This window comes from Pelmatolapia mariae, linkage group LG16_19 (assembly GCF_036321145.2).
Source record: "Pelmatolapia mariae isolate MD_Pm_ZW linkage group LG16_19, Pm_UMD_F_2, whole genome shotgun sequence".
Lineage (NCBI taxonomy): Eukaryota > Metazoa > Chordata > Actinopteri > Cichliformes > Cichlidae > Pelmatolapia > Pelmatolapia mariae.
In genome coordinates, this window is record NC_086241.1 from 49,192,898 (window position 1) to 49,220,823 (window position 27,926).

The 27,926-nt window shown below is 41.5% G+C and overlaps 1 protein-coding gene across 1 annotated transcript; it reads right to left on the minus strand.

Annotated features, from left to right (window-relative positions):
• On the minus strand, positions 1-26,936 carry LOC134645161 (G patch domain-containing protein 2-like). Its single transcript, XM_063498493.1, has 10 exons — positions 25,508-26,936; positions 22,871-23,518; positions 17,290-17,351; positions 16,554-16,712; positions 16,146-16,225; positions 15,986-16,050; positions 15,855-15,894; positions 15,664-15,755; positions 10,433-10,518; positions 1-3,434 (listed from the first exon to the last, which is right to left on the minus strand). The coding sequence occupies exons 2-10, from the start codon at positions 23,512-23,514 to the stop codon at positions 3,289-3,291; spliced, it is 1,374 nt and encodes a 457-aa protein (XP_063354563.1). The 5' UTR covers positions 23,515-23,518; positions 25,508-26,936; the 3' UTR covers positions 1-3,288.
• Between the last annotated feature and the right edge of the window lie 990 nt (positions 26,937-27,926).

The window sequence follows — 27,926 nt, forward strand, 5'->3', positions numbered from 1 at the left end:
CGTATTTATTGCACACAAATTCAGTATTCAAAATGGATTTGATACTGACATGGAAGAATAAATATATCACATATATCACTTATGGCATAAAGGCAAGACGTCCTTAAAAATCCCACTATCACTTGAAAAATACACAAATTACATTAGTGGAATTACACCTTCCTAAAAACATCCATCATCCTGATTAGTCTATGATGTTGTTACGCAAAGTTTCCTCCATTGCAGAGTGTTCCCAGCTGTTCCCAGAATGTACTTTGACACAGACACAGAGCTGCACTTCAGATTTGATTGAATTTTACTGTTGTAATGTCTCTCTAAGATCTAGCGACATGGTGCAGGCTTTCTAAGGGTGGAGTAATCCTCTTCAGATCATTTGCAAAGCAATTAGGCATGCCCCCACCGCTATTAAACATAAAGATAACAGCTTATGAGATAAGATGCTATTTTCACTACGTATCAAATGTGGATAGCTGCCTTGGGCCCCTGATATCAGCTAGATATATTTAAATCCCTGTAAATGAAATTAAAAATTTGATAGTAAAAAAAAAATTTAGAGAGACATATCTAGTGTACTATCTATCGAGAAATTGCATTTATGAATTAAATGTTCTTGCACCTAAATCCTTAATTAATGGAGTTATAATTATCACATCATAAGTACTACACATTTTATGCAGAGCAATTCCTTTAAACGCATGGCTTCATGGATAATATCAACTCTGACATTCTACTAAACAAAGTAAATATCTTAATACTTTTTAGCTGCCAAGGAAACATACTGTTATGGTCAAATACGTTGATCGTTGCCACTGTGATCATTGCAGGACCACGCAAGGCCGGATTACGGCGCTAAAAGGGCGACCGGATCCAAAAGGATCGCTTTTGAAATCCAGAGTGAGCTGAACTACGTTGATTCGCAACATGCATTTGTCAGCAGGAACCAGAGGGCCTCTTTTGCATGTCTTTCTATCATCGGTGCACACAGCAAGAAGTAATTCTACCGACAAGCAAGGTGCGGAGGGGGGGAAAGAGAAAAAAAAGCAAATTCCCTGCTGACCTGTGACCCTCGACTCAAAGGGGCTGCCATGCATGCATACAGAGGAGGTTCAAACAGAGTTTATGACTGCATTATCTCTCCTCTTCCTCATCACCTCTCCACCCATCAGTGGACACTAGAAGCCACCACGCCGAAGCAGACAGACCAGGCATCACTCATTCATTCGCCTCCTAGGTGCCTTTGTCAGGTGATTGCTGGCGGAAAAAGGAAAACAGATCAATACATCTCCCATGGGTCTGACAGGTAATCTTTACCTGGGATGAAATATGAGTGGTACTAGCCTGCTGGATTCCTTAACTGTAACAGGACAATTGACTGGCTGCACGGATGCCATTCCACCATTTCCTAGCCATTGGAAATTCATTTCGGGGCATAAGGTCTGGCTGAGATGTCATTATAGTGACTGTTAATTACCGTGGTGGCAGGTAAGGTGTTCCTCTCTCCTACTAATGGAACTGTATCGGACCTGATGCATCTTCCTCCCCTGTCAGAGCCCTGGCACCAAAACACATACTGTTGGATAAAGCAACAGCGCAAAGCTCTCCTTAAAACACTGCACGGTCAATACCTGTCAACAAGCTGAGGGGAAGAACACATCACGTTATTGTTTTTTTGGTCTAATTATTCTTATTCCTATTAATCAGACGTATACCGTAAGCACTCCCACCTGGCCTGGTTACAACTGCCAGACTGAAGCTGCAGAAGGAAAAGCAGCAGCAGTAGACGGGGAAAGGGGTGGGCTGGTCTCTGCACTTTGACTGATTTCTGTGGCAGGATGTCTTGTGTGAGGCATCCATTTAGACTAGTGTGCACACACAGCATTTATAAATGTCATCCCCCTCCAACATGATCACATAAAGCCTTCTCAGATGGATTATTGCAGACATATAACTCATGTTAATTGGCAAATCTCATTCTATTAAATGCGATTCTTCCCTTAAATAAGGCTTTAAAGTGCCGGAAAAAGACGCGTTATGAAGCTGATGATTATGCACTTCACTTTACTAAGAAGATATCTTGTAATCAGTAGAGAAAGTGCATACCTGGTAACTTCTTTAGATTCATTAAACTTTTTTTAAAAAACATTCAAAATAATATTTCACTTCAGGTGAGAATTTCCGTGTAAAATCCATTTTTAACACTATTAAATGGAGCCAGGCTGTATCTTTATGGTTTGTCGTGTATCTCACAACATGTGCAGTATTTTCTTTTTCTGAAAAATAAACTGGTTGTTTATCATCTTGGCTAGTATGAATATTTTTGATCTCTCTGTATGCTGCGATTGATCTTTTAATGCATCTGATGCTGCGGGAGGTGGGGGAATGTATACCCCAAGGGGAGGTGAAAATACCGCGCGCACGGCTGTCCACTCCAGTCTCCTAGAGCTTCTCCACTTCTCTCCGTACGCCTCTGTGCTCCTTCTAAACAGCTCCAAAAGCAGCTCATCCAGCACAGCTGAAAAACAGGCTGTTCAAACAGATCTGCAGCTGGCCTTGAACTTTAAATACATTTGGGCAAAATTTGAATATAGAAGGTAACCTGGAGAGAACAGAGGCGGCCCTCCGAGGACCGCTACTACACTCCCTCTGTGTTGTGCTAATGAGCACCTTTGTACCAACTGTAGCTTTTCAAATCCATGCTAATAGGAGGCCTGTACTTTGTGCGGCTCGCTACCGGTGGTCGCCTCTGTGAACCCTGTAGCAGCATGTGGTAGCTAAACATTGTGATGCTCTTCTGTCTCGGACAGCCATTGTTGGGCCACAATAGAATAGAGCGGACTCCCCCCCTCCCTTAGCCCACCCATCCTCACCTGACCATCCTTCCCAGGGTTCCTGCTGACAAATGCTGTGCAACTAGAGTGGACATAATTGTTGGATTGTGTGGTAGCAGGTGGCCTGGAAACTCTGTTTGGAAACAGGAGGAGCTGCCAAGTCTAGAGTGAAACGAGGAGCCTCTTGAAGCTGCCTTCTTCCTTGAAGAGATGGCAGAGGGCTTAACAAGGCTTGATTGCATTAACATTTGTCATGCTTAATATACTACCTGGAAGGACTGGATCTAGCAGTAACATGCTGATTTGAAGACTAATGATTTGCTTTGTATTTTTTTTACTTCTTTGTTATAAAGTTTGTGCAGCAATAGGAGTTCAAGCTTTTTTCATTCTCTGGCACAATAGCTTCTTTTTGTCACTTTCCTCCAGACTTCAGATGGTACTTCTCGAGTCCCATTAAGTCCTACTGGAGCAAAGATAAACTCTCAGGCTGAACACAAGTGGAGGATTGTGAAGCAGGTACGCTTGGTCCCACAGCTTCGAGGGCTGAGGTGTTACCGGGCCCTTGTGCCTCTTCTCTCTGGTGATCCATGTAAAAAGGGTTGTAAGCTGCAGAGGGGGAAGAAAAAAAAGAAAAGAAAAGCACATATCATATTCTGGACATGTAACCAAACACTGAGAGCAAACAAAAAGATAAATAAATCACATTGCCCTTCACTGTTTCAAGCCTCTCAAAAATGATTAAATTTAGTACATGACTCACAGATCGCTCCCTGGTTTAGGTAGATGGAAATAAAACTTTGAAGCAATCCTCTTCTAATAGGTTAAATATTAATGAATTTTGGGTCACGTGAGGCAAATCCGCTTCACCCCCATATGACTGTAGACGTTATTAAAAAAACAAAACCTATCTGTGCTTCTCTTATGGTGGTTTGATTGTGTTTCTGAACTCTTAATTCATCACACTTCACATCTCGCTGATGACCTTCCTTTTTAAAGGATCCCATTTTCTCTTGATCTCGTGCACCTTAAAAGCTTTTTTCTCGCCGCAAGTGAAGAGAAATATCGGAAAGAAAGCCGGGACCAATTTTCGTGGAAAACAGAGGAACTCTAAAACAATTGCACTCGCTAACATGCCTTCCTGCTTTTCTTACTTCACTTTGATAAATAAATCTCTCCTGATCTCCGCCCCACCCTCCCCACCAAAAAAAAAAGAAAAAAGTTAGCGGCGGTCACACAAGACATTTGCCAGGCAGTCCCATAACATAGGACAAGGGAACTAGAAGTGACATTGTGGCTCGGGGCTGTCTCAAAGGATTAGGCATTACAGCATTCACTGGTATGTGCTTTTGCTCGTTCTCCTTATATCTGCTTGTGGCTCTTTCCAGATGACTTCTTCTCCAAACTGATCCAGCAGCCAAGATAATTGATTAATATTTCTTGAGGGAATGATGACTAACTGTTGCTGAGGTTCAACACAAACATTCGGGTTAAACATAGTCAGAGGACTTGATCAAAATTCAGGGGATTTCATACTGGACAAATAGGAAAAAACAGCAGGAAACACTTAAGTCTGAGTATGTTAAAATGCATAAGACACACCAGATACTAACTCAAAGTCAAGGTCATGTTTAGGTTAAGGTAAATGATTAATATTTCCTGAGGGAATGATGACTGATTGCTGCTGAGAAGTATGCACATTTGTATTTCCAATCAAATCAGCAAACATTTAAATAAATAAATATTTTTTAAACTACGATTTCATACTTTAATACTACTACTTTAAAACGCTTTAAATTTTGAACATTCCTGCTGGTGGAATAATCAGTCTTCATGTTTCTCATATTTAGCCAATTACATTGAATGCAGTGGTGGAGGAAGTGCTCTGATCTTTAACTTATGTGTGTTTTTATGTGGAAATCCTCAAATGTAAGTCCTGAATTCAAAGTTTTACTTCAGATTAAATTAAATCTTCATATCAACTGATAAATTATCTTGCTTCCTTTTATAAATCACTGCTTTGGTAGGTTATAGATATAGTTTTAGATATAGAACAAAAATAAATACTGTGTCAAATTTAAAACCAAAATAGAATAAAGTGTTTTGCCAATTATTTAGTCTTTAACTGAAAATGCTACAAAAACAACATAATAAATGCTTACACTGGAAAACTTTAGGCTCGTCTTCAGTTCAAACTCACAGTATGATTGTGTATAAATATTGATATGACAGCGTCACACAGCTGCTGCAGATTTGTCGACTGCACATCCATGATGCAAATCTCCCACTCCATCACATCCCAGAGGTGCACTAGACTGAGATCTGGTGACTGTTGAGGCCATTTGAGGACATGTTCAAGAAACCAGTTTGAGTTGATTTGAGGTTTTGTGACATTGTGCGTTACTCTGCAGGAAGCAAACATCAGACAATGGGTACACTGGGGTCAAGAAGGGATAGGCATGGTGAGCAGCAATACTCAGGTGGCCTGTGGCATTTAAACAATGCTCAACTGTTAATACAAGGCAGGATTGCACCATGCTTTCATGTTGTTGTTTACACTAAATTCTGACCCTATCAGCTGAATGCTGCAGCAGAAATGGAGACTCATCAGATCAGGAAATGTTTTTCCAATCTCCTATTGTCCACTTTTGGTGAGCCTGTGCAAACTGTTGCCTCAGTATCCTGTTTTTAGCTGACAGGAGTGGCGCCCAGTGTAGCTTCAAGGTTCAGCGTTGTGCATTCAGAGATGCTTTTCTGCTACCTTGGTTGAACCAAGTGATTATTTGAGTTACTGGCACCTTCCTATTAGCTCAAAACAGTCTGCCATCAAGGAGGCATTTTCCCCCACTGACCTGGATATTTTCTCCTTTTTTGACAATTCTCTGTGAACCATAGAGATGGATATGTGGGAACAAATATTTCTGAAATAGTCAAACCAGCCTGACTCATGTCAAAAACCATACCACATTCAAAGTCACTGAAATCACCTTTTTTCCCTATTCTGATGCTCGGTTTAAAGTTAACTAGGTCGTCTCGATCACATCTAAATACCTAAATGCATTGAGTTGTTGCCATGTGATTGGCTGATTTGCATTAAAATCATATTAACAACTATACCTAATAAAGTACCCAGTGAGAATACACAGGTTTAACACTATCTAAATCAACATGTTTGCTAAGCCCTGCTTATTTCTACCAAGAAAATGCCAAATCCCATTTTGAATGTATTAACTCAATAGTAAAGAGCGCATGGTAAACTTTCCAACCCAGAGCTGTCACCACTGACAACATTTAGTGCATTTAGTGCACGATGGAGGTCCAAAACATGTTGACAACATGTCGTCTTTGTAGCAACTATACTTTTCATATACTAATATAAAATAGCATAAAATAGCAAGTGTACCATGTGAAGAGATACAGGTTTAGCATCTTAGTGTATTAATGTGATTACAAGGTAATCTAAAAATGATGAATAAAAGATTACCACCTGCACTCAACTGGTTTTACATCAAGGTCAATAAAGACATTACAATGCAAAGGTTTTCAGTCAATGGGAGAATTACAGTACATACATTTATTGTGGACGATAATGGGAAGTTGAATGGAACCATCTTACCATCTTAATAAGCTCTCATGTGATGCTCTCTAAAAACAATCATTGCAGGCCTTCCTGGAGCACTCCCGCCCCCCCCCCCCTTTTATTAATCAGCTAATTACACATTGACAGTAATGGGCCTGCTGATTCCCACACTTAAATGAACAGGGCTGAATAGCTCTTTAATGATTAGCCTTTGTGTTTCTCTCTCTCTTCCGTGTACTAACACACACACACACACACACACACACTGCTCTTTTTGCAAAAAAAAAAAAAAAGGGACGTTCAAATCAGACCTCCTGGTGAGAAGGGTTGCACACAAACAAGAAGCACCTGACAGTCTAGCCGGGTAAATCTACCTCCAGAAGAATGAAAGAATACAAAAAAAGAAAAACAATCAGAGTGGTTACAACCGCAGCAGGTTTGTGGTTATAGCACATCAACTCATGTGGGTTTCAGTGTTAAGCTGGGCCTCCAGCAACAGTTGAAAAAAAGAAAAAAGCACACCATGAAAGTTTGGTAGAGCCGTGCAGGCAGGTGCAGGTGGAGACGGAGGGGGGGTTGAAGGACAAGAGCAGGGTGTGGAGTGGAGCTGGAGAGGGCGAAATAGTGCGGTGGGCTGCATTTCTGTCAGCAGAAGTGATGGCTGAGTGGTAGCGTTATTTGTCTTGTGCTGCCATACGGCCCTCGCACCAGCCTGGGCATTAATGAGAGGGGGCCGGACCGCCGGGCAGGAACACGGCGGGCCTCCGATGCAGGTGATCTGTCACGCAGCCGTCTCGCTCAGGCAAGGAGACACATGAAGACAGAGGGGGAGAGGAGAGGCAGCAAAGCTGACCGTGGGGCAGGCCTCCACATGGACACCCACATGTGGTACTTACCAACATATAAAGATAACAAGCAGTCTGACAAGGTTAAGCGCAAACTGACTTCAACCGCACTTATTTAGACAAAATCTTCCTGACATCTAACACACTACAGAAATTAAGGCTTTTTTTTAAACTAGCATCGACTTTATAGAGATAAAGATGAAGGGCATTGTGCGAGACAGCAGGGGAGGAGTAAAATTGCAATAATTAATTAGTCTGTGTGTCAGGCCAGCCAAGGATATTAAATTCCATCAAGATCTTTACACTTCTTGATTCATCTCTTGACTCACAAATAATCCCCCAATTGTGTAGCGTGTACATGCTATTCATACTAATTCACCATCAATGAGTGCCATGTGCTAAAATGCACAATTCACTAATAAAAGCCAATGCAATTATTAATACATTTATAATTGCAAACTTTGATTTTGCATTTTTGTAATCACCTTTTTAAAAATACTTTTCAAATCCTATAGAGCAGAAAGAAGGTTTTCTTTATTCCAAATCTAGTAGGGGCTCGGTTGGATTTCTGGGTGGATGGAGGTGGTGAGAAAAGTAGAAAATGGTCAATTTAAGGCTGAGAAATCGAGTGGTCATCTAATCCAAACAGATACCTGGCTTGATAAGTTGTTGTCTTTTTTTCTCCACAACAGGCTTCAAGCACTCCTGTGAAGGTGCTAAAAGGTTAAAGAAAGAAGACAAAGCAACAGCTGGGTACCACCTCAGTGATTCCCTATAGAGTCCTGGAGGATACCTTCAGTCGCAGACTATTTTCACTCCTGATTACAGAGTTTCAAATCAGCCACTAACACATACAGCAATCCACTTCCTCTGGCTAACTCGAAGACTCAGCTGTCGTGTTCACTAAACGCAACACGGCGAGCCGTGCTGCGCTTTTTACTGAATGCAGTAAACAATCTTTCCATGCAAACAAGATGTTTACCAGACAGCGCTTCTGCTCGATAAATCACCGAATCTATACGCGCTTGTGTCACAACGGCAGCAAACCAAAAATTTTTACACAGAGCGTGTGAAAGCTTGTCAGGGTGAATGTGCATCTCCTGGTGGGAGGTGAGATTACTGAGGAGAGACATGGTGCAGCAGGCTGCCAAAGTAAAGATTTATACAGAGCAGTTGCAGCTGCAGAAACTGACATTGGACGACATGGGATGCATGATAAATCATGGTGGACAGGGGGCACTAGACTCAAGAAGCAGGAAAACACTCTGAACAGGGCTGAGGGGGATGTGCATATCAGGGACTCTACTTCTATGTCTTTTACATATAAGATGATAAATATATTTATTTAAAAAAAAGCTTTATGATCATTTTTACACAAGGATTACATTACAATAACATATGAAGACAAATTCACTGTCTTCCCCGCTCTAAAAGACTACAGTAGACTGTGGGCCTGTTAACCTTCGACAAACGAGGGATGCCCCCCGTTCCGCATGTTGAGTATCAGAGGGCCTTAGGGGCCAGGGGTCCATCCTTTTTTTTATTTTTTTAAATTTTTATGTGAAGTGGTTTAGCACTTGGGAGGTGAAGGACGGAGTCGCTGGCCTCTCCATCACTCGTTGCAATAAATGGATGCAATCTGTATCCATGTAAAGCACTGGCTGTTTTTAAATTCCACCTCTTTTATCCAAATGAATGATGGACCCTGGTACAGTGCACTGTGGAGCAATATTAATATACATCAGAGGCCTGCACCCCTCACTAAATCAGAGAACCACCAGCATTTGTTATTTAAATGACAAACAGCAGCTGCAGGAGTGGAGCACACAGAGGGGACGCGAGAAGAAAAGGTGGACAAACCAATTCAGATTTCAATCCGGCAAAGACAAAAGGCCCCGAGCCATCAGTCTAATGAAAAAAGGCAGCTCCACTGGTCTAAGCACACACGCAACGCTGGCTGCTTGGAGTGTAAGGCAACTGTGACCATGCAAAACACAGCTCATGAGTACATAAGTAAATATAGTCAAATATAAAAGGAGGTATAGATGTAGAGATGAGGACAAGATTATTTGCTTCTTGTTTGTGGGTCTCTCTGCATTCACGTCTGTTTTTAAATCTCTGAGTTCTCACATCTTACTTGGAATCTTGTCACCGCACTTTCCTTGTAGTACCAAAGTAATTTTTGCTGGTGCAACATGTTAGTAAATCTGACCCTTGGAATCAACCTCAGATCTTTTATCTACTTAAGGTGTCATGAAAAAAAGAAGGGAACAAGCCTCATTTGGCCATGAAACGACTTGGTAATTGTACAAATAGTCCGAAAGCCTCTGAAAATGAGGGACTATGTATGAAAATAGATACCCATGGTATCAATTTCAAAATCCAGCATCATCTTGTTCTCAAGTGATCACATTCAGAAGATTTTTAGAAAATGTTACTTTGACCTTGAAGATTCAAAATCATCCAGAGTATTTAGTAAATGCACTTGTGGTATCAACTTGAAATTCCTAGTTGACTTCCAGAAATCTTGACCTCTAACCTTAAACTTGAGGCCAAGGTCACTGAGATCCAAACTGAGGTCTGACATTTTTAGGAGCTATGTCTATTGTAGTTGGAGCTCCTATGTCACCTCATTCTCGAGTTATCGCATTTACAAACTTAGTGTCCACACCCCCCACTCACCCTCCCGGCAGCATGATGACTATACCCCATCAGCCTTTTACAGCTGAGGGGTAAAAATGGCTCTAATTCCTATTAAAAAGGTCTGCACTTTAATCATATATGTAACATACTGACTGTATAAAAGAAAATCTACCATGGTTTTATACAGAGGCAAAACTTACAAATGTATTATTCACTAACTAAATACAAGCAGGTGTTATAGAAAGGAAAATAGTTAAAAAAAATCACCTATCACCATTTTGAATGCTACATTTAACTCCTGAATCATTCACTAAAAACTAATTTAAACAAATCTTTTTGGAACTGGAACAAAAGTGAGGGCATCAATTAAGTAATTAGAGTTCATTATTGAGGTACAGTGAGATCTAAGTAGCTTTACTCGCAGCATGGCTAAAAAACAAACAAAACGCAAAGGTATAAAGTTTTTGCAATTCAAACATGATACTTTTACCTCATTCTCTGAGCTGTGTCACGTGCTAAACTGGGGTGGAGAGTGTTACCTGATGAAGTGATGGACACAGCTTCGGTTTCCCTCCGCTTCCTCATGTCTCCTGTGAACAGCAGTCCTGGAGTGAAACTAGTCTGTCTGAGTGGGACACAGAGAGGGAAAAAAAACAACACATTACTCACAATATTATGATGCAGCTCCAACCAAGAATAAACACATAAACATGAAGAAATTTAATAGTTTCGCAAAAGTCGATAAATGCAACCGCTGCACATTTGCAAACGCTGCAGCTTCGCGTTTCACCTCAATACAACTTTGGCGTGTGTTAATTTTTCTTCATTAATGTATATTTTCACAAGAATAATGTGAGATGCTGGGGTGCAAGCGCCCGAGTCATCGCAGAGTTCACATAAACAAATTACACCTGCTCTGTGCCTCCTGTGTGTCATATGTCAGGGGCCCTGAAATAGGAAAAGCTCCCCCATGAGCTTAATAGCCCTGACTTCTGAGATGTAAAGTTAAGGTCAAGGTCTGTTCCATCACAAGGGGGTTGGCAGCAGCTGATGTGATCAGTGCAGTGCGAGTGTTTGTGTAGAGCAGAAAGAGCAGGGTGTTGGAGAGGATGAACTCTGATTAGAGACGCTGACAGACTTAAATATTTGAGCTAATTTAGCACCATAAAGAATGATAAGCATCCTTTATGAAAATATGGATAAAAATGTAAAAATGAATTCATGGCAGCTCAACAACAAGGACTCATACATAAAAGATCTCTCTTTTTTTTTAGCTGGTACAAACCAAGACTGTAGGCTACCTAAAGCTCACAACCCAAACAGGCACATGCTACAATGAGGCCCCGTCAGACCAGCCTTTTAACTGCAGCGTGTTCCATGACCTCAGCACCCATAAATCACATGACGGGTGTGCAGGCGCTGGGTGTTGAGAGCTGTGCGGAGCATGCTTTGAGCGAAGTCTCTATGTTGTATAATCAATAGATATAAAAATAAATGGCCTGACCGTTATTCTCTCCCTGCTACCCCTCTCTAATAAAATCCCAGTAATGCATATTTCATTTACTTTTATACTTATTGATTACCTGTACTCCAGTTAGTAAATCACGCGCCTATCGATCCCTCAATCGTACCTCTGTCGGACAGCACATAACCAGCCATTTGCGCCCCTGATAAAGAGCTCAGGCATTGAACTCCTCACAGTAAATCTTTGCAAACTAACTTTTTAATTCTAAAATCGATCCACATTTAAACGTCGCATTATTTCACAAGGCACGCCCGCGGTATTAAAAGTAATACCCTGATGCATTTGGTCTTAATGTGTGGTGGTCCATCCCTCCATCTCTTTTCTCCTCGCGCTGAGGCCGAGACATGTTGGCCCCCTCCTCAAGCGCCCGCCCTCCCACCCCGGCGTTACAGAGAGCTAAGAAGCAGAGTCACTCCGAGTCCGCCAGGGGCCCAGTGAGCCACTCAGCACAATACTAATCAAACATGAGAATACCATCAGCTGCCTCATTAACCAAGGAAAAACACTACCATTCATCTCAGAGCAGAAACCAAAGGCTTTGTATAAGCCTTTTACATGGCTCACTGCAAAACTGAGAGAAATGCTTAAAAAAAGCACAATAGTGTTATTATTTAACATCTGTTTCTTCGTCAGCTTTAACAGCTTGACAGATGACGGCCTACATTTACTGAAACTGTAATGAGAAAGCAAAGATTGACTCAGAGGTAATGAGCAAAGAGAAAACAAGTACAAAGTAACAGAGATGGTCGGCAACTACTAAATTCTACCACAAGGACACTGAGGGGAAAAAAGTGTCCAAAATAGATTTTTTTCAGGTCACATGAGACACTTTTAAATGCAGTGCAGTCTCTAAGGGTGTGGGGTAAAACAGCACTGACACAGGGTCAATTGTAATTTTGGCACCCACATCCAAAAGCAAATATATCAATTAAAAATAATAAATCAAAAGAGGAGTGAAAGGCCGCTGTTACAAAATGGCCATCTATTTTCATTAGGTTACATGGCGCTTCAGGTGTGAGCAGGATCTCAAGATTAATAGAGGTATTCAAATGAATCAGAAAGGATTAGGGTCTCCAGGGAACATAATCAATAGCTCCAAATCAATAATCAATAGGCCACTCACACCAATATACTAACTGCTGACACTGTGATCTCACAATTAAAAAGAAAACTGGGATAGGGATGGCATAAGACTATGATTTATCTCACAGCACAAGTGTCATTTAGGAATAAATAAGTCAATAGATAAAAGCTGCTGCCGCCTGGCTCAGGTGGGAGATGGTTGTGCATTTTAACACGGCTCAGAGCATTACAGCCAAAATCCCACAAAGCATTGCGCCCATTCACGCGCAGATGCGAGGATAAATGGCATGCAACCTTACGCAGCCTTTATCACTTAATATCAAATGTGTGATTGCTGCTGTCAGCTTGCGTACAACAAAAATCACAATATCATCCCAACAATACAGCACAAGATTAAACGCTCAAACTCTGGCCATGGGGAATTCACTTTTCTCTCAAGGGTGTCTGAAAACAAAGAAAAGTCACGCGTACGGTATGGGGGCTGAGCGCTGGAAACTTATAACACAGGTGAGAGTTACAAAACAAATTCTGCCAATCACAAACTGACGGATTGTCTAAAGTTCGTCGAGAACGGCCACGAGCGACAGCTCTCATTGTCATGCCGAACAACATTTCTAACTGTTTGTATGCGAGAGCGTTGTGGAGAAAGTCAAAAGTACCCAAATGGGTGCAATGTGTGCAAAGCTGGGTCATCGGGACAAAGCTGCCATCTCGCTGGAGAGCGGAATTGAGCAGCTTGGGGAGATGGATTCAGCTCGTGCCGTCCAATGGGACACATCAGAAGCCCCTCTCGTCAATCCCCCTCTCTCCCTCATTCATTTGGGAGTATGATTTATACTTTTTGAAGTGAAGGGTCTTGAATCCCACTATAAAGGAATTAAGAGGTCTCCCCTGAGTCTGTCATTCAAATGAGAGCATGGCAGGGATATGAGGGCTTTTTAATAGAGAGAAATTAGTATTCACAATGCCTTAAACTAGAATCTGAAGGAACCTTTCAGGTGGAGAAGAAAGGGCCAGTTTAGAAAAGAAAGCCTTAAGAAGTCGGGGGCTTTTCATAGCAGTCGTGTTTTTGCCCCTCATCAAGGAACCACGGAGCGCTCTGTGAAATAACCCAAGAGAGCGGGAGGAAAGGAGTGCGTGTGAAACAAAATTAAGAATGCGCCATAAATAGGCAGAGTGAAAACAATACAATGAGGAGTCCCACAGTCTCGAAGCCAAGAGGGCTGCTCGGCTTCTCAGTAGTCCCCCATGCAGATCCAACAGTTTCAGGGATGACTGGGAGCGATGTGATGCTTTGACAAACATCTCCTGGATAAACCTTTTTAAATGTTTCCGTGCAGTCCCAGAAATGCTAGCATATTAATCTGCATTACAACTATGTCAACACGTAGCATTTCTCCATTTGCAAACGCTGACCTTGAAAACTAGCGATTTAAAGTGACGCAGAGCACCACCTGCTTGTTATTGTAAGTTTAGCTCAGACTTTAGGCCAAAACAGTCAATGTTTTGTTTGGGCTTAAACTTTAATATTATTTTCTCACCTTAATAGTTCATTACTTTTCCCTAATTTTATGAAAATCTTTTTTTTTTGGTTGGGGGGCAGATTCCACATTTCTGAAGTTTACTGCATAGAACTGCACACCCCATCTGTTTGGGGTTTACACAGTACAACTCCAAATACATTTCTCATACTTAGGTCGGGTTTTTTATTTATATACATCATCGTCATCAAAATAGTATTAGTTACCAGAATTTCATTTCGTTTGCCAAAAAGCTATCTGTTGCAAAGCGTAAAAGGAAAAAAGGCCCAGCTATATAGTAAGCAGTATTTCTCCAGGATTTCTGGAGATTTCTGGCTGCTTTTTCACTCATTTTCAGTCCAGTCCTTGTACCCAACCATTTCCAAAGGAATGTTTTTTGCTAGTTAGGCCAAATAATACTGTTCTATGAATCATTCAAGCATAAAAATACACCTATTTGAACAGATGAACCAGTTTTTTGTCTACGCATAACAGACAACTTAGCAAAGAACCCATTTTAAATTGCTTCTTTAGGCACTTTGTTACAAGCAGCCTGTTGTAAAAACACAATTTTTCCTATTTCTGTAGCCAATTCTATGGAAATTGCCAAAGATAACACGGTTTGACAGATATAAATTGTATTTTTGCACAAGTGAGTTGATTCTTTCAGCCAAAAACAGCATGATGTGCAGTGGGTCCTCCTTTTTTTGAGCCACCACACAATGCCATCTGGAAAAGCGTTTGATTGGCAACAGCTTAATTTTTCAGCTTGACAATGATTCCAAACACACTTAAATCCAGTTAAAGAATACCTGGATAGAAAAACTATCAGTCATGGATTGGCCTCCCCAGAGCCCAGACCTCAACATTATTGAGGTAGTGTGGGCTCATGTTGGCAGGGAAAGAGAACAAAAGGCAGCCAACATCCAAAGAAGAGCTTTGAATTTCCTTCAAGAAGCCTGGAGAACTATTTCTGAAGACTACTTAAAGTAGTCTTCAGAAAGCTGCCTAATAGAGTTCAGGCTGTGTTGAACACACACACATCAAAACTTGACTTTGAAGCTTGTTTGAATTGTACAGACTATTTTTACCTTATATGCTGTATTTTCATAATGTTTCAATAAATCTCTACACCCATTTCCCATTTTCTAGAAAAATATAACAGAATGAGGAATGGCGCAAGTGCTTTACGTAGTAATATATTTGAAGAATATATATAAACACAGTAGTTAGTATGTGTATTTCTGTGTGTACTACACGTCACTGCCAATAGTTTACATGAAGCATCGAATGAAGATTAAATTTCCTTCTAGAGTAGTTACAATGTAAATATTGCAGCTTTGAAACATGAAATGAATTCAGTGATTTGTCAGGCACAAGAGGGAAAACAGTTGTTTCCTGACACACACACACACACACACACACACACACACACACACACACACACACACACAGTCATTTTAATAAGGAAGGAGAAGGTTAAGACACAGAGTCTCATCTGAACAAAAATCACTGCAGTTAACCAAGGACTATGCTCTGTAACAGATTCACTTAAGTGAGCTGGCCATTGACTTCCCCATCAATATATTGAGCTCTGATTAAAAGGACTGAATGGTGCAGGCGTGTGAATAGCATCAACTACCGGTTTCTGAAGACCGAGGAGGAACATCTGAGATGGGGGCTCTCTGACACCATGTCAATAGGACACACTGGTAATGGGCACAAAGGGTTCATCTGTAAAAATGAAAGAATCAATAATATTTAGAATATGCAGTTCATTAAAAAAAAAAAAAAACCCATAATAAAGCTAAAAAATGTGTTATTCTTGTACACCTGGCTTCGGTCTCGTTTTCCAACAGAAGGCAACCAAAAGCTAGAGGAGATAAAGAAAAAACGATCATGGAAACAAATACAGTTGATGTCTAAGAGTTATGTTTCTAAGACAGTTTTAAAAACTTTCTTACTCTCTTTGGTAAGGATCCTGGGAAAAGTGTCTCAGTCGCTCTACAAACACTGGCACGCTGCTGGCCTGTGAAAAACAAATCAAAGATGTACAATAAGAAACAAAACACGAAAACTGTGGAACGGTAATTATTGAAGAGGGAAATTCAAGCTTTCTTTAACCTTGCTGGGAGGCCGCCTCCTATCCCTCCTGACGCAGCATGCAGCAGAGCCAGCCAGTCGTTTAAGACGTGAATGATACCCTGCAATGGCACCAAAAAAAAAAAAAACAACAACACTGTATGGTTTAGCAAAAACATGAATAAAGGAAAAACTGAATTGGTTACACTAACAATATAATCAAAAATTCTGACTTTATAGCATTCTTCTTTTTTTAAACAAGCAAAAGAATTTATAGGACAACTGAAGTGTCTCCTGTAAGCCAAGGTAGTGATTTGCGGACCAACGCTACATATTGACGTGATACCAGTCAAATATTCAACAGCGCTTTATTGCACAGTGATAAAGATGCAGACTCGAGCGTTTCAAAATCTAATACTATATCTAGAAGACAGAAATGCTCTTTGCAACCTCGGTCAGAGAGTCGTGCAGGTTGCAGAAAGGCGGCTGAGGAATGGTTGTCCTCAAGGGGAAGCTGGCTGTCAGAGTCCCAGCTGGGCAGCAGGCCAGCCACACCCGTCCCAACTCCACAATCCCCCTCGAAGAACCAGTCACTCTGTTCGTCATCACCTGCACAGAGGGGAAGGGAAGATCTTCCATCAGTTAGCAAATCACGCTGACAATAATGAAGATTGTCAAGCAATTTGTTGAAAACATTAAGTAAATATTAGACACAAGCTACAATAACTCACATTTAACGCTGTGTTGATGTTTGAGAGAAGCTAAGTCACTGCACATTTTTAGCATCCTACAAGCTGCGGGGTGAACTACACCTTTAACTACGCATTACCAGACAACACCGGGCTTTTCCCCAGACGGTGAGCTCTTCTCAGACCTGTCACTCAGCAAAGCGTACACAGGAACCATGCCTCTCACAGTCAAGGTGTAGTGACAACTGTTAAATCAGAGGCCGCCTGGCCCCACCACGGCTAATGAGATTAGCAAAGGCTTCGGCGCTCATTAACACGACATGACAACGTCTTATTAGAGTCGCCTGGGTGCCCAGCAACCGGCCCATTGTATCTAAACCTCCTTCTCTAGCCCCAGCATTCCTAGTCATAGTCAAGCAGGGTATTGTCCAAATCTGACAGCTCGTCATCGTTCTAGTTTGAATCCATGTTAATAATACATATTTGTCTCTTAATACCTTGTCTTCCTTCATCATTGGTGAACAGACCAGGGTCGCTGCTGCATGTGCTGCTGGTTTCCCTGCAAAGAAAAAAACATATCACATGTGAATAATTCCCACTGAAACTCCTTCTTTAATATCAATATCAATAAAAATCTGAGGATCGGGAACTCCACTTTGATTTGTCACCTCGTAGATTCTTTAGGTCAGGCAATACTATAGCATCTGAAAAGTGAACAATGAAAATCCAAAAATGGCTATCTCCTGTAATGTCAGTATCTAACATGCAACATTCAATAATATAAATAATGAAGAAGTCTGGATCTAGAGGTCGACATAAATGGAAATGACACAAAAAGACAGAGCATGCTGTGTTCTCCCTTGTTGTGATAGCAAACACAAAGGCATCAGGAGAGACTCTGATCGAAGCCACTGAGTGACATGAACAATCTAATTGAATATCCTCCGCTGTCAGCTCCAATCTAATCTGGCCTGCGTTGTGGAGGATGACAGGAGAGCGAAACGCATTCCCCTGTCCGCCCCTCCCTCTGGGTGTGCCCCACACGCGGAGCGACCCACAGACGTGCTGCCTCGACAACTGGCCGACATCTGCTGCGTGGGCTGCCTCTGCACAGACCGCTCCGTTGCCGGTCCTCCCCACGTCCTCGGGGCAACCCCTGTTACGCTCCCTCCACACCCTCTGTGCCCCCTGCCCCTCACCCAGATAACTGTGGCTTTTCTTTCTTTTTCACACTTCATCCTCCTCGAACTGGGACCTCCAGACAGTTCAAGGTCAGAGAAAGAGGAAGAAGAAGGAGCAGTAAGAGATGAAGAAAGAGGCCATTTTTTCTGCCGTTGTTTTTAAATACATGTAGCACATGGGTTTATTGATTAACTACACGCTGCATGTACTGTTCTGAATACCAGTAAGCCTGGATGACTGGTTTCTAACACACACACCAGTTTCCAACAGCCACACTACTAATTGTTTTAATTAGCGTCTGTTTGACCACAAAATATATATATTGACATATATTTCATATATCATCATCAGCTTGAGCGCCACACACTGGTTTATCTGTTTAATTAGTCAAACTGGTATGCATGCAACTTTTTGAAAGAAAAGGCGCTTAATTCTCTTGACCAGCTTGCATTTTGCTTTCTGTTTATCATCGCTGACCTTGCTTGTAGGAGAGAGCTGGAGGGTCGGATATGCGCTGATATGGTGCTTTGCCATATTGCAGAAGCCTGTCAGTGATGACAGGATCAGGAAAATGTCCATCCAGCCTGTCTGCCTGCCTGCCTCCCTAGCCAGATGGTCCTGCAGCTTCTTCCCTAACATCCACAGGAAGCAGATGTGAGAGGGAACAGGCCTCTCCAGAGAATCTGGAAGATGTCTGCCCTAACCCAGCAGTCCTAAACCGTCCCTCCCCTTCAACCTTCTCTCCTCACCGATTCCCCCGGCTTCTCCTCAGCTGTACCCCACCTCTGGACATATCAGCTGGCATCTGGAGCACACAACACTCCAACATCAGAGGAGGACACTGCCTCAAGCTCTACAACAGCTAACACCTGCATTTCCCCCCCCCTTTTATGCTCCGGTCTATTACCTTTCACAGGAATTTTTCAGGATGTTCTTTCCCATTTTCGAATAAGAAATCTGTTTTGCTTCATATTGCGGGATTTTGTGCAAAGTTTGAAAAAGAATCACAGGTATAAACAATTAATTAGAGACTCCCATTAAGTATTTATCCGTATTAAAGGTGTAATGTGATGTCGCTTGAAGCAGCATAGGGCCGATGTGAGACCGTTTCCATTAAGTACTCCCTAATTAATGTTATAAATAATTGAGGCCCCCCATTTTTCTTGGGACCAAAAGAAACACCTCTTCTTTCTTCAGCAGTGACCTTTGTTGAGAAAAGTTGACAAACGTTTTGGGCAAACTTTGTTTTGTCTCACTGCATGCAGCAAGAAAATCCTTCCATGAAACTGCAGCTTATCTGATCAAATGTAACAATACTTTTCTGTAATAAATACCATAATTAGAATAAATATGCCCAGAAAAAACAAAGACAAGGGCAAAACAAAATTAAAAAACTGCATTCCAGCACTTAGAAATGGACTTAGCTTCCCTCACAGCTGTATTGTCTTATTACAATCCAAAGAGTTGAAGCAAAACACAGTATCCAGATGAGCACTAATCATTAGGCTATAATCCTCAGCTCCTGGGAGAGGCAGACCAGTTTGCACAGAGATTACAGGCAAGCCGCCATTTATTGAGCCTGGGCTCATTCTGCAGAGGAATAAAGAAGAGGCAGAGTCGGAGGGGGGCAAAGTGCTGATAACAATGGATCTGTGGGCTCTTCAAACAAGCCGCCCCAACCCAAATCCATGCCCTCTTCCATGGGTGTCTGATTATAAGGTTATCCCACCCTCCCTGAGCTGCAGTAATTGGATTAGTCTCAGAGATTTATGAAAATTAACTTCTGCAGATGCTGTGCTGCCCCCCCCCCCCCCCCCCCCCAAAAAAAAAACTCCTCACTGAGTTTTCAAAATTTAAATGATATCAGTAAGAGAGAAGTGCCCACAGTAGATTTTGTTTGCTTTCGATGAAATCAACAACACTAGAAGCAGCACACAGCTGGAGACCAAGGCCGCGCCCGGGACAGCAACTACCCACAGGTGAGGCCTGCTTGCTGGGACAGCCTGGGTGCCAGGTGGCCTCACTGCCAGCAGGCTGAGCCACGTCTAATCAAGGATGTGGAGCCCAACTGGAGCTACCAACATCTGCTCTCCTTGCACTTGGGTGGCTGAAGGCAAAGCCCTGCTCGGTGTGCACACAAGCTGAGTGACCTTGAGATGAGGGAGATCTTAGAAGACCAGAGGCTCCAAATGAAAAAGGTTAAAGGAATGAATCAAAACTGAAAGAAGAAAAAAGTCCAAGTGACTCAAAAGACATTACAAGAATGTCACGAGTGTCTGACATCAAATGGACCATACACTCTCAGAGCATAAATATAGCCGCTGTACCACTGTCAACCCCTCATCACCGCTGCCATTTGTTCATATCCTTTTGCCTCTGCCAGGACTTAACCATTAGATTGTTCAGCCCTCAGTACAGTGTGGCAGTCTACTGAGCAGCAATCAACAGTGGTGGCATTGTGTAAGTGAGAAATGATTGACAGCGTGCCATGGTGCTCCCATTTATTTCTTCTCCGGAGCTGTTTTCTGTCAGAACGGCTATTGATTTTTCCATAAAGTAAGAAAACAAGTACCGTTTAGGGGCTAGGGAGGTCAGCACAAATTAAACCTGAAGATGTAAAGCCTTCTCTCTGTCCCATTATGGGTTGCCTCAAATGTCTTCTTCACACATGTTTTATGTGATCAACAGATAATGAGATCAGCAAAGGAAATATGTTATGAAAGTCCACTGGATGGCATTAGAAATGGTAAACAGGATGTATGACGCTTCAAAAAAACGACTCTGTTCCTGTGTATCTGACCAGCACTTAGAAGCATTTGTGTATTATGTATTATAACTGTAACTGTATTGTAGCATTATATCCCTGACAACCCAATGAGTATAATGTACAGAAACGGGATAGGGTGTGTGTATATCAGCTACTGCCTCCTGAGTCAAGGTCCGTGTCTGAAACTGCTTCCTGAATACTATGTACTCTCTGCTATTGTATTCAAATGTTAAAATTCAGAAGTCCGAGCACGACATTGTGTACTCAAAAAATACTTCTATTATGACAAATAAATGTCATAATAGTATCTAGACAGGCACCACTGCCTACATACTGAAGACGTCCTGCATCTACTAGAGTAAAAATCAGTCATTAAACAAACTAGGCTTTCATAGCCTTGTACCATTTGTTTAGGGGTACTAAGAGACTATCTCATTTTAGCTATAATCACAAGCAGTTTTTCAGGTGTCAACTTGTTTTGTTTGTGCAACTATGATCTTCAAAGTAAAAAAAAAAAAAAAAGCAACCTTGGGGCCTGAAAAGTGAAGCCACTTTGTAAGGACCTAAAACTGCAGTCCTCCTAGTGGCCACTAGAGGCTCAGTCCAAAAGCAAATCAATCCTTGCAGACTCGCATGTTAAAATCCAGTAAAAACAAACATGTCACAGACTGGGCTTTTATAGCAGGGCATCTGCATGGGGATGCTTTCAATTCTTAATGACCTACTCAGTTACATCTTATAAAGGCTTAGAGTTTGCATCATAAGTGGCACGACCTCTTTGAATACGTGGCTGTAGCTTCTAGTTTAACGCTAGGCTTAACTTGAAGTAATTTGAGTCACTGAACTGGACCAAGTCTCACCATATTTGTAGTGTTGTTACATTTGGGAGCAGATTTGATGCCATAATTTAACATAATGGCATGTGAAGTTTCAGGAAATCTATACAAATAGATTTGTATACTGCTTAATGCTTACATATATGTATGTAATAAAGTGGATCTGTAAAATCCAAATAACCAACATGTTATATATGATATATGGACGTATAGTACCTACTACTGCAAGATAAATAACCATAATGTAATATGAAATTAAGTTGAAGCATATATAAAAATCTAATGAAAAGAAATTTACAGATGCATAGGTGCATTTATAGATACAAAAACTACCTCTGTACATGTTAACACCTCTTAAATGTACAATACAAGGAGATCTGATCTAATCGTTTTATTTACTTCTCAACACACAGTACTATTAAATGTGTATATTTAACAGAGAGCGGTGAATGAAACTTAAATTGAGGTCACTGGCAGTTTTTGGGCTTAAGTTAAAGCGACATATGGTAATATTTTCTTTACTGTAGTAATATAATGTCCCTCTCTGCTGCCAGTTACAGCCACATTTAGTTTTGCTAAATAAAACGCGCACAAGACGGTGCAGTCTGGGACTGTGGGACAGGCACAGCTTTAATTACCCAGCCCAAGACAGGAATTCATTTCAAAACAAATCAATACCACACCAAGTCACTTATTTATTTGTGACAATATTTCTTGAAAGAAAATAATGAGCTGGCAGATGCCCGGAGGCATAACTATCAAAGATCCCTCCCTGATGATCATTTCAGCTATACGAGATGAGGATGAAGAGACTCTATCATTCATTTTTAATGTCAACTCAATACTTTAAAGCGGAGTGGCATGATTGTGATACATTTTTTTCGGTTTAGTTGAGGACATGCTGAATATTGACAACTGGCTAGATGAAGACAGGCATTATAGATCATCCTAAATGTCGCCTTGTTTAATTGCTTCTGTCTGATAGTAGTTATGCCCATGACTTTTATGTTATGGGTTTAACTGCCTTGGTAACTTTCAGTTTAAAGGGTAAAAGGGGCTTTTAGAGTTTTGAGCTTCTTTTTCAGCATGATTTAAATTGAGACTCTTTAAACAAGGGCAGGGTTAACATTTTGCTCGCTGCACAACTGTAAATTAAATGTTGGGTTCGAAAAGCTGAAAATGTTATTTTTCACAATTAATGAGTCCAAAGTGCTTAATACGACTCTTAATGTTAGGTTGAGGAGGCCAAAAATTGGGTTTACCTCAAAGAAAAAAGAAAATGTAAAAAATTACCCATCAGACATGTTCTCATCTGCAGCATCTCTGTGCTCTTTCTTTCTCTCCCAGCACTCCTTTCCCATCAATCTGGCTCTTTCAGTCTTTCTGTCTGCTCCCATCCAACCACCAGACCGCTTCTTTGATCCTGACAGATGCCGCACCTTAGAAGGCCTATTCCTCTGTTTCCTATCCAAGCCAGAACCTTTTAAAGTGGACTGCAGTCTGACGGTTACATTTGAGGTCATGCGTTTAACTTTCCTCCGCCTCCTGAGTGGACGTCCGGGGTTATTCTCAGTGAAGGAGTCGGACTCTGGCCAGGAGGACTGCCTCGCCCTGACTGAGCCTCTCATGAGGGACGGCCATCGGGTGGATGCGGTCATATCGTCAGAGTCACTGCAGTTGGCCACAGAAGTAGTGATGTTCTCCCTGTATTCTTTAGCCTCGTCCAAGCTGGACTCTGATGCCTCGATCCAGCATCGCCTGTGCTCTATCGGGTAGAGGGTGGACTCGCGAAAACGCTTACGGCCTCTGCGACGGCGGATCTGACGGCGTTGCTGCAGAGGACTCAGGACCATTTCCTCCCACAGCTCTCCTAGCTTATTCTGTTCTGAGGTCTGCTCCAGTGCAGATACCAGGTCCTGCACCAGCTCATCCATCATGGTGCTGGAAAAGAACGGAAACGTTAGTGACCAGTTAAACTCTTTGGATGACTTGTCATATTAAATTGCAGTTGTTAAGTGCAGGCTAGAGGTTTATATGAAACAACAGAAACGTCCGATGTACTTTTCTAATTGATTATCACCATCTTCACTCACTGGCCAGTTTATTAGGCACACATGTTAAACCTCTTGTTAATGCAAATATCTAATCAGCCAATCACACAGGAACAGTTCAGTGCATTAGGCATATAGATGTGTTCCTGTTGAAGTTTTAACTGACCATCAGAAAGGGTAAGAAATGTGACTTCAGTGACTTTAAATGCAGTCACATGGACTGGTCCCAGTATTTCAGAAAGTGCTGATCTACTGGGATTTTCTCACAACCATCTCTAAGGAATGGGTTATGATGCCAGAGGAGAATGGGTAGGCTGACTTTGAGGTGATAAAAAAGCAACAGAAACTTTAAATAACTACACATTACAACCAAGATGTGTAGAAGAGCATCTCTGAATGAATCTGCAGAAACCACACTGGATGACACTGCTGTTAGCTAAGAACAGGATACTAAGACTACAGTTCATACAAGGTCACCAAAACTGAAAAGTAGAAAACTGGAAAAATGTTGTCTGGTCTCATGATTGCTCATTTTTCCTGCAACATTTGAAATCAAATCAAACACTTAGACCACTGCTGGTGGTGTAAAGGTGTGGAGGATTTTCTTGGCACACTTTGGGCCCCTCAGCAGCTCAGTATTGTTTAAACACCACAGCACACCTGGGTGAACCTGTGCCATGAAAAATGAAGGCAGTTTTGAAAACAAAAGGGTGTCCAATCCAGGACTACCAAGATGTTCCTAATAAAGTGACCAGTGATTGTAAATATTCAAGGTGTAAAGAAAACAACAAGTCAAACCATTCATTGGGAAAGTCTAAAGGAAATAGTGTATTTGCAGGTTGTTACTTTGCTGGACTTGCCACTAAACGACATGCCATTGTTCCCTTTTTATTTCATATATTTCTACTCTTATAATTATGTAATCATTAGTGCTGCAGTGGGAATTCTGCTAGGACAGCTAGGTCCACCTGTCCCTCTGCAAATCAATACAAAGTTGCTTTCTTTCTTTATGGGCGGGTTCTCTTATGGTTTGAGGAAGACATAAATGATGTGCTAAACCCTGCAGTCACAAGAGCACCATTAAATTGCCAAATATGGAAGTATCTATTGAAAGAATGGTTTGTGGCTTCATTTGGAGAATGAGTTGCAAAGTGAAACTGCTCCGGAGGGACTTAATAATGCAGTTACATGTGTTGTAATTTGTTACCTGTTTGTGTATCAGCAGCATTATGAACTATACCTCCTCAACCATCTCAGGCATGATGACTGAGGTCCATTTCAGTAGACCCAAGTAGCAATCATAACCCCATTTTTAAAGACATGGGACAAAAAACACAAACAAAGAAAGAAACCCACCACCTCCTCGCAACAATCACAAAGTAAATCTGCAATAGCTTTAGCGCTATAAAACATCACTAGGTTGATTTTCCCCCCTTTAAGTCTAGCAGCATAAATTCGTGGTGGGCTCATCATCACCGGAATTGCTCCGTGTTTGATTGCAGCGGTGTAGAAAGCGCTGCATTTACGAGCATTTGCAGGTCATCATCGGCTTAAAAGAAAGGAAAAACGATTGACATCACGTTTTATTAGCAGTAAAGAAAAGCGACTGTGTAGCTGTGCAACATCAGTGCAGCACAACAACAGCTCGGGCTGGCTGTAGTATCCGCACGCTCAGCTCAGCCTGTGTTACATAACAACAGCTCACACGTGAGCTCAGCACAAGGACAGCCACACATCTCTGTGTCCACTGCTGACAACAAAACAAGCGGTTTACACGCGCTCAACACAACAGCCGCCTCACGGACACGGTGTGCGCGGATCTTTTCGGATGCTATTTAACGCCAGGGAGAAGACACCCCTCTGCGTTTCGAGCACTCACCAGTCGCAGCTTGTCTTGTTTTGTTTTCAGCACAGCTGGGACACCAGACGCACTTCCGCCCTGCAGTCCAGCCAATCGGGTGGCTCCGCCTCGCTGTGACTCCGCCAAACAAAAAAACCAAAAAAACAGTGCGCCACTGCACAGTGCTGCCGAAATACAGCCTGCAAAGCAGATAACACCGGCGTCTGATCACTATGGCATCACTTCAGGAAACCGACGGAGTGCTGGTGTGGAAGATAATGTCAGTCAAATCTGACTTTGAAAATGTGCAAGTTTTCTTCCATCAGCGTTTACAAAAAGTTGTGGGGGTAGGAATGGAGGACTGTAGGGGGACTGCATGCTGACGGTCACAAGGGACAATTAGAATGAGCTTATGCTTATTTAGTTAGTGAATTACCTGAGAAAGTCCCATTCACTTTAGATCATGTGTGTTTTTCATAGACTAAGTGTAAAACTGCATCTTGTATGTTTTGTATATCTTTAAAGAAATAGCTCTATGTTAACGTCAGACCACCTCTCAGTGTTAGTAGGTTGACTCTACTCCTGTTTTGCTGGGATTCGGTAACTTTAGCTGGATACCTTTGCTTCCACTGTGTAGAATTCAGAGGTTTTAGAAACTATGGATTGTTTTCTTTGCTAAACACTGCTAATGCACTGTTTTTCTATGTTGATCTAAAATGAAACTTAAAATTGTGCACCCGTGAGTTGGAGATATAGTGCGAATGTCTTAAGATACCCTTATTTCTTTGTAATTTTCTTGCAAGTAGCCAGACTTTCTTGTCATTTTTGAAGTGGTCTAGATTTGTTCTTCAAGCTTTCAGTAGTTCTGTCAAAGTTCTTCTTTGGACATTGGCTGATTTTTCACTCGTTTTCAATCCAGTCCTTGTACCACATCTGATAGTCTGATAGTATTTAATAGGCACGTTGTTAAGAAACAGAGAAAAAAAATCCAGCAGAGACCTGAAACAGGACCTGAAAGATGCATCTGGCCCTCAGGATGAAAGTGTCTGATTGGCAACAGCTTTTTGCAGCATGACAGTGATCCCAAACACACTTCCAATGCAGTAAAACCATACATAGATAGAAAAACCCACAATTACAACACCATCAGTCATGGATTGGCCTCCACAGAGACTGGACCTTAACATTATTGGAAGCAGTGTGGGATCAAGAACAGAACAAAAGACAGCCAACATCCAAAGAAGAGCTTTGAATGTCCCTCAAGAAGCCTGGAGAACTTTTCCTGAAGACTACCTAAAGAAATTACAAGAGAGCTGCCTAAGAGAGTTCAGACTATACTGAATAATAAAGGTGGTCACACCACATAGTGACTTTCAAGCTTAATAGAATTGTTCAAACTCTGTTTTTGCCTTATATACTGTATTTCCATTTATGCTTACACATTTTTCAATTAATCTCTTCACCCATTTCCCCAAATAAAGACACAAGGGATGGCTCATGACTTTTGCACAGCACTGTGTAATATTAGCATTAACCAAAGTCAACTTCGTAAGTGTGTTACCTAAATCTGAAGTCAGCAATGCAAATACTCCAACAGTGAGGGCTGACTTTGATTGAATGAGGAGAAATATTGAATCCGATAGTAAACCGGGGGAAAAACATTTTTCTTCCTATTTTTTCATCTCGAAAGGTGAAAAATCCTACTAAAAAATGCCTGAAGGAGACTTTTTAAAGCATCCATCCATTTTCTTAACTGCTTGCCCAGCTTAGGTTTGCACTGGTGAGTAGGTAAGTGGGGGTGCTCAAGGCAGAAAGGCCCCAGCTGACGAAGAGGTTCAAACCAGGAATCTCCTTGCTGTTAGGTGACACTGCACCACTGTTCTGCTCTTTTCTCAAGCATATCTAACACTATGTGAAGGCTTGAGGTATTATTAGCAACGGGTTAGCACTGTGTTGTGAGTATGCAATTTACTCACTCTCTTTTTAAGACACCGTTGTGTTGGATTGCACTGTTAAACCTCACAGTGCATTGCAGGGCCGTATGTCATATAGCTGTTCAGTGGGAAATTATCTGTCACATAGTTTGAGTAAAAGAAAAATCAAAGAGCTTTCTATTTGCTGCATGGCTGTTGTTGAATTGCACAAGCTTCTATAGCTGCTCCCAGCTGTGTTCATCCATAAAATGACTGCATACATAGAAACATGCATATGCTGTGCATGTATCAATGTTACATTTTGTCCAATTTCTTCAAACCAAAATCCCAAACCGTGTTAAATTTGTAATTACTGTAGTTCCAGATGTCAGATTACAGTAATTCTGTTGCTGCCACACTTTTTAAAACAATAGTGGACTAATAAGTGTTTTATGATTGAAGCTCACTGTAATGATGTTTTCTCAATGCTAGTGTTGTTGCTGAATGAAACAAAAAAAAAAGTAATTTACCATTTCTTTCATCTA

What these genes read in the sequence shown, in the direction of transcription:
- LOC134645161 (XM_063498493.1), bottom strand. Translation starts at nt 23,514, where the DNA reads ATGATGGATGAGCTGGTGCAGGACCTGGTATCTGCACTGGAGCAGACC. An exon ending in TGCACGACTCTCTGACCGAG is followed by an intron (nt 16,226 to 16,553) that starts GTTGCAAAGAGC and finishes GTGCCATTGCAG; the next exon opens with GGTATCATTCACGTCTTAAA. An exon ending in CAGGATCCTTACCAAAGAGA is followed by an intron (nt 15,895 to 15,985) that starts GTAAGAAAGTTT and finishes TATCTCCTCTAG; the next exon opens with CTTTTGGTTGCCTTCTGTTG.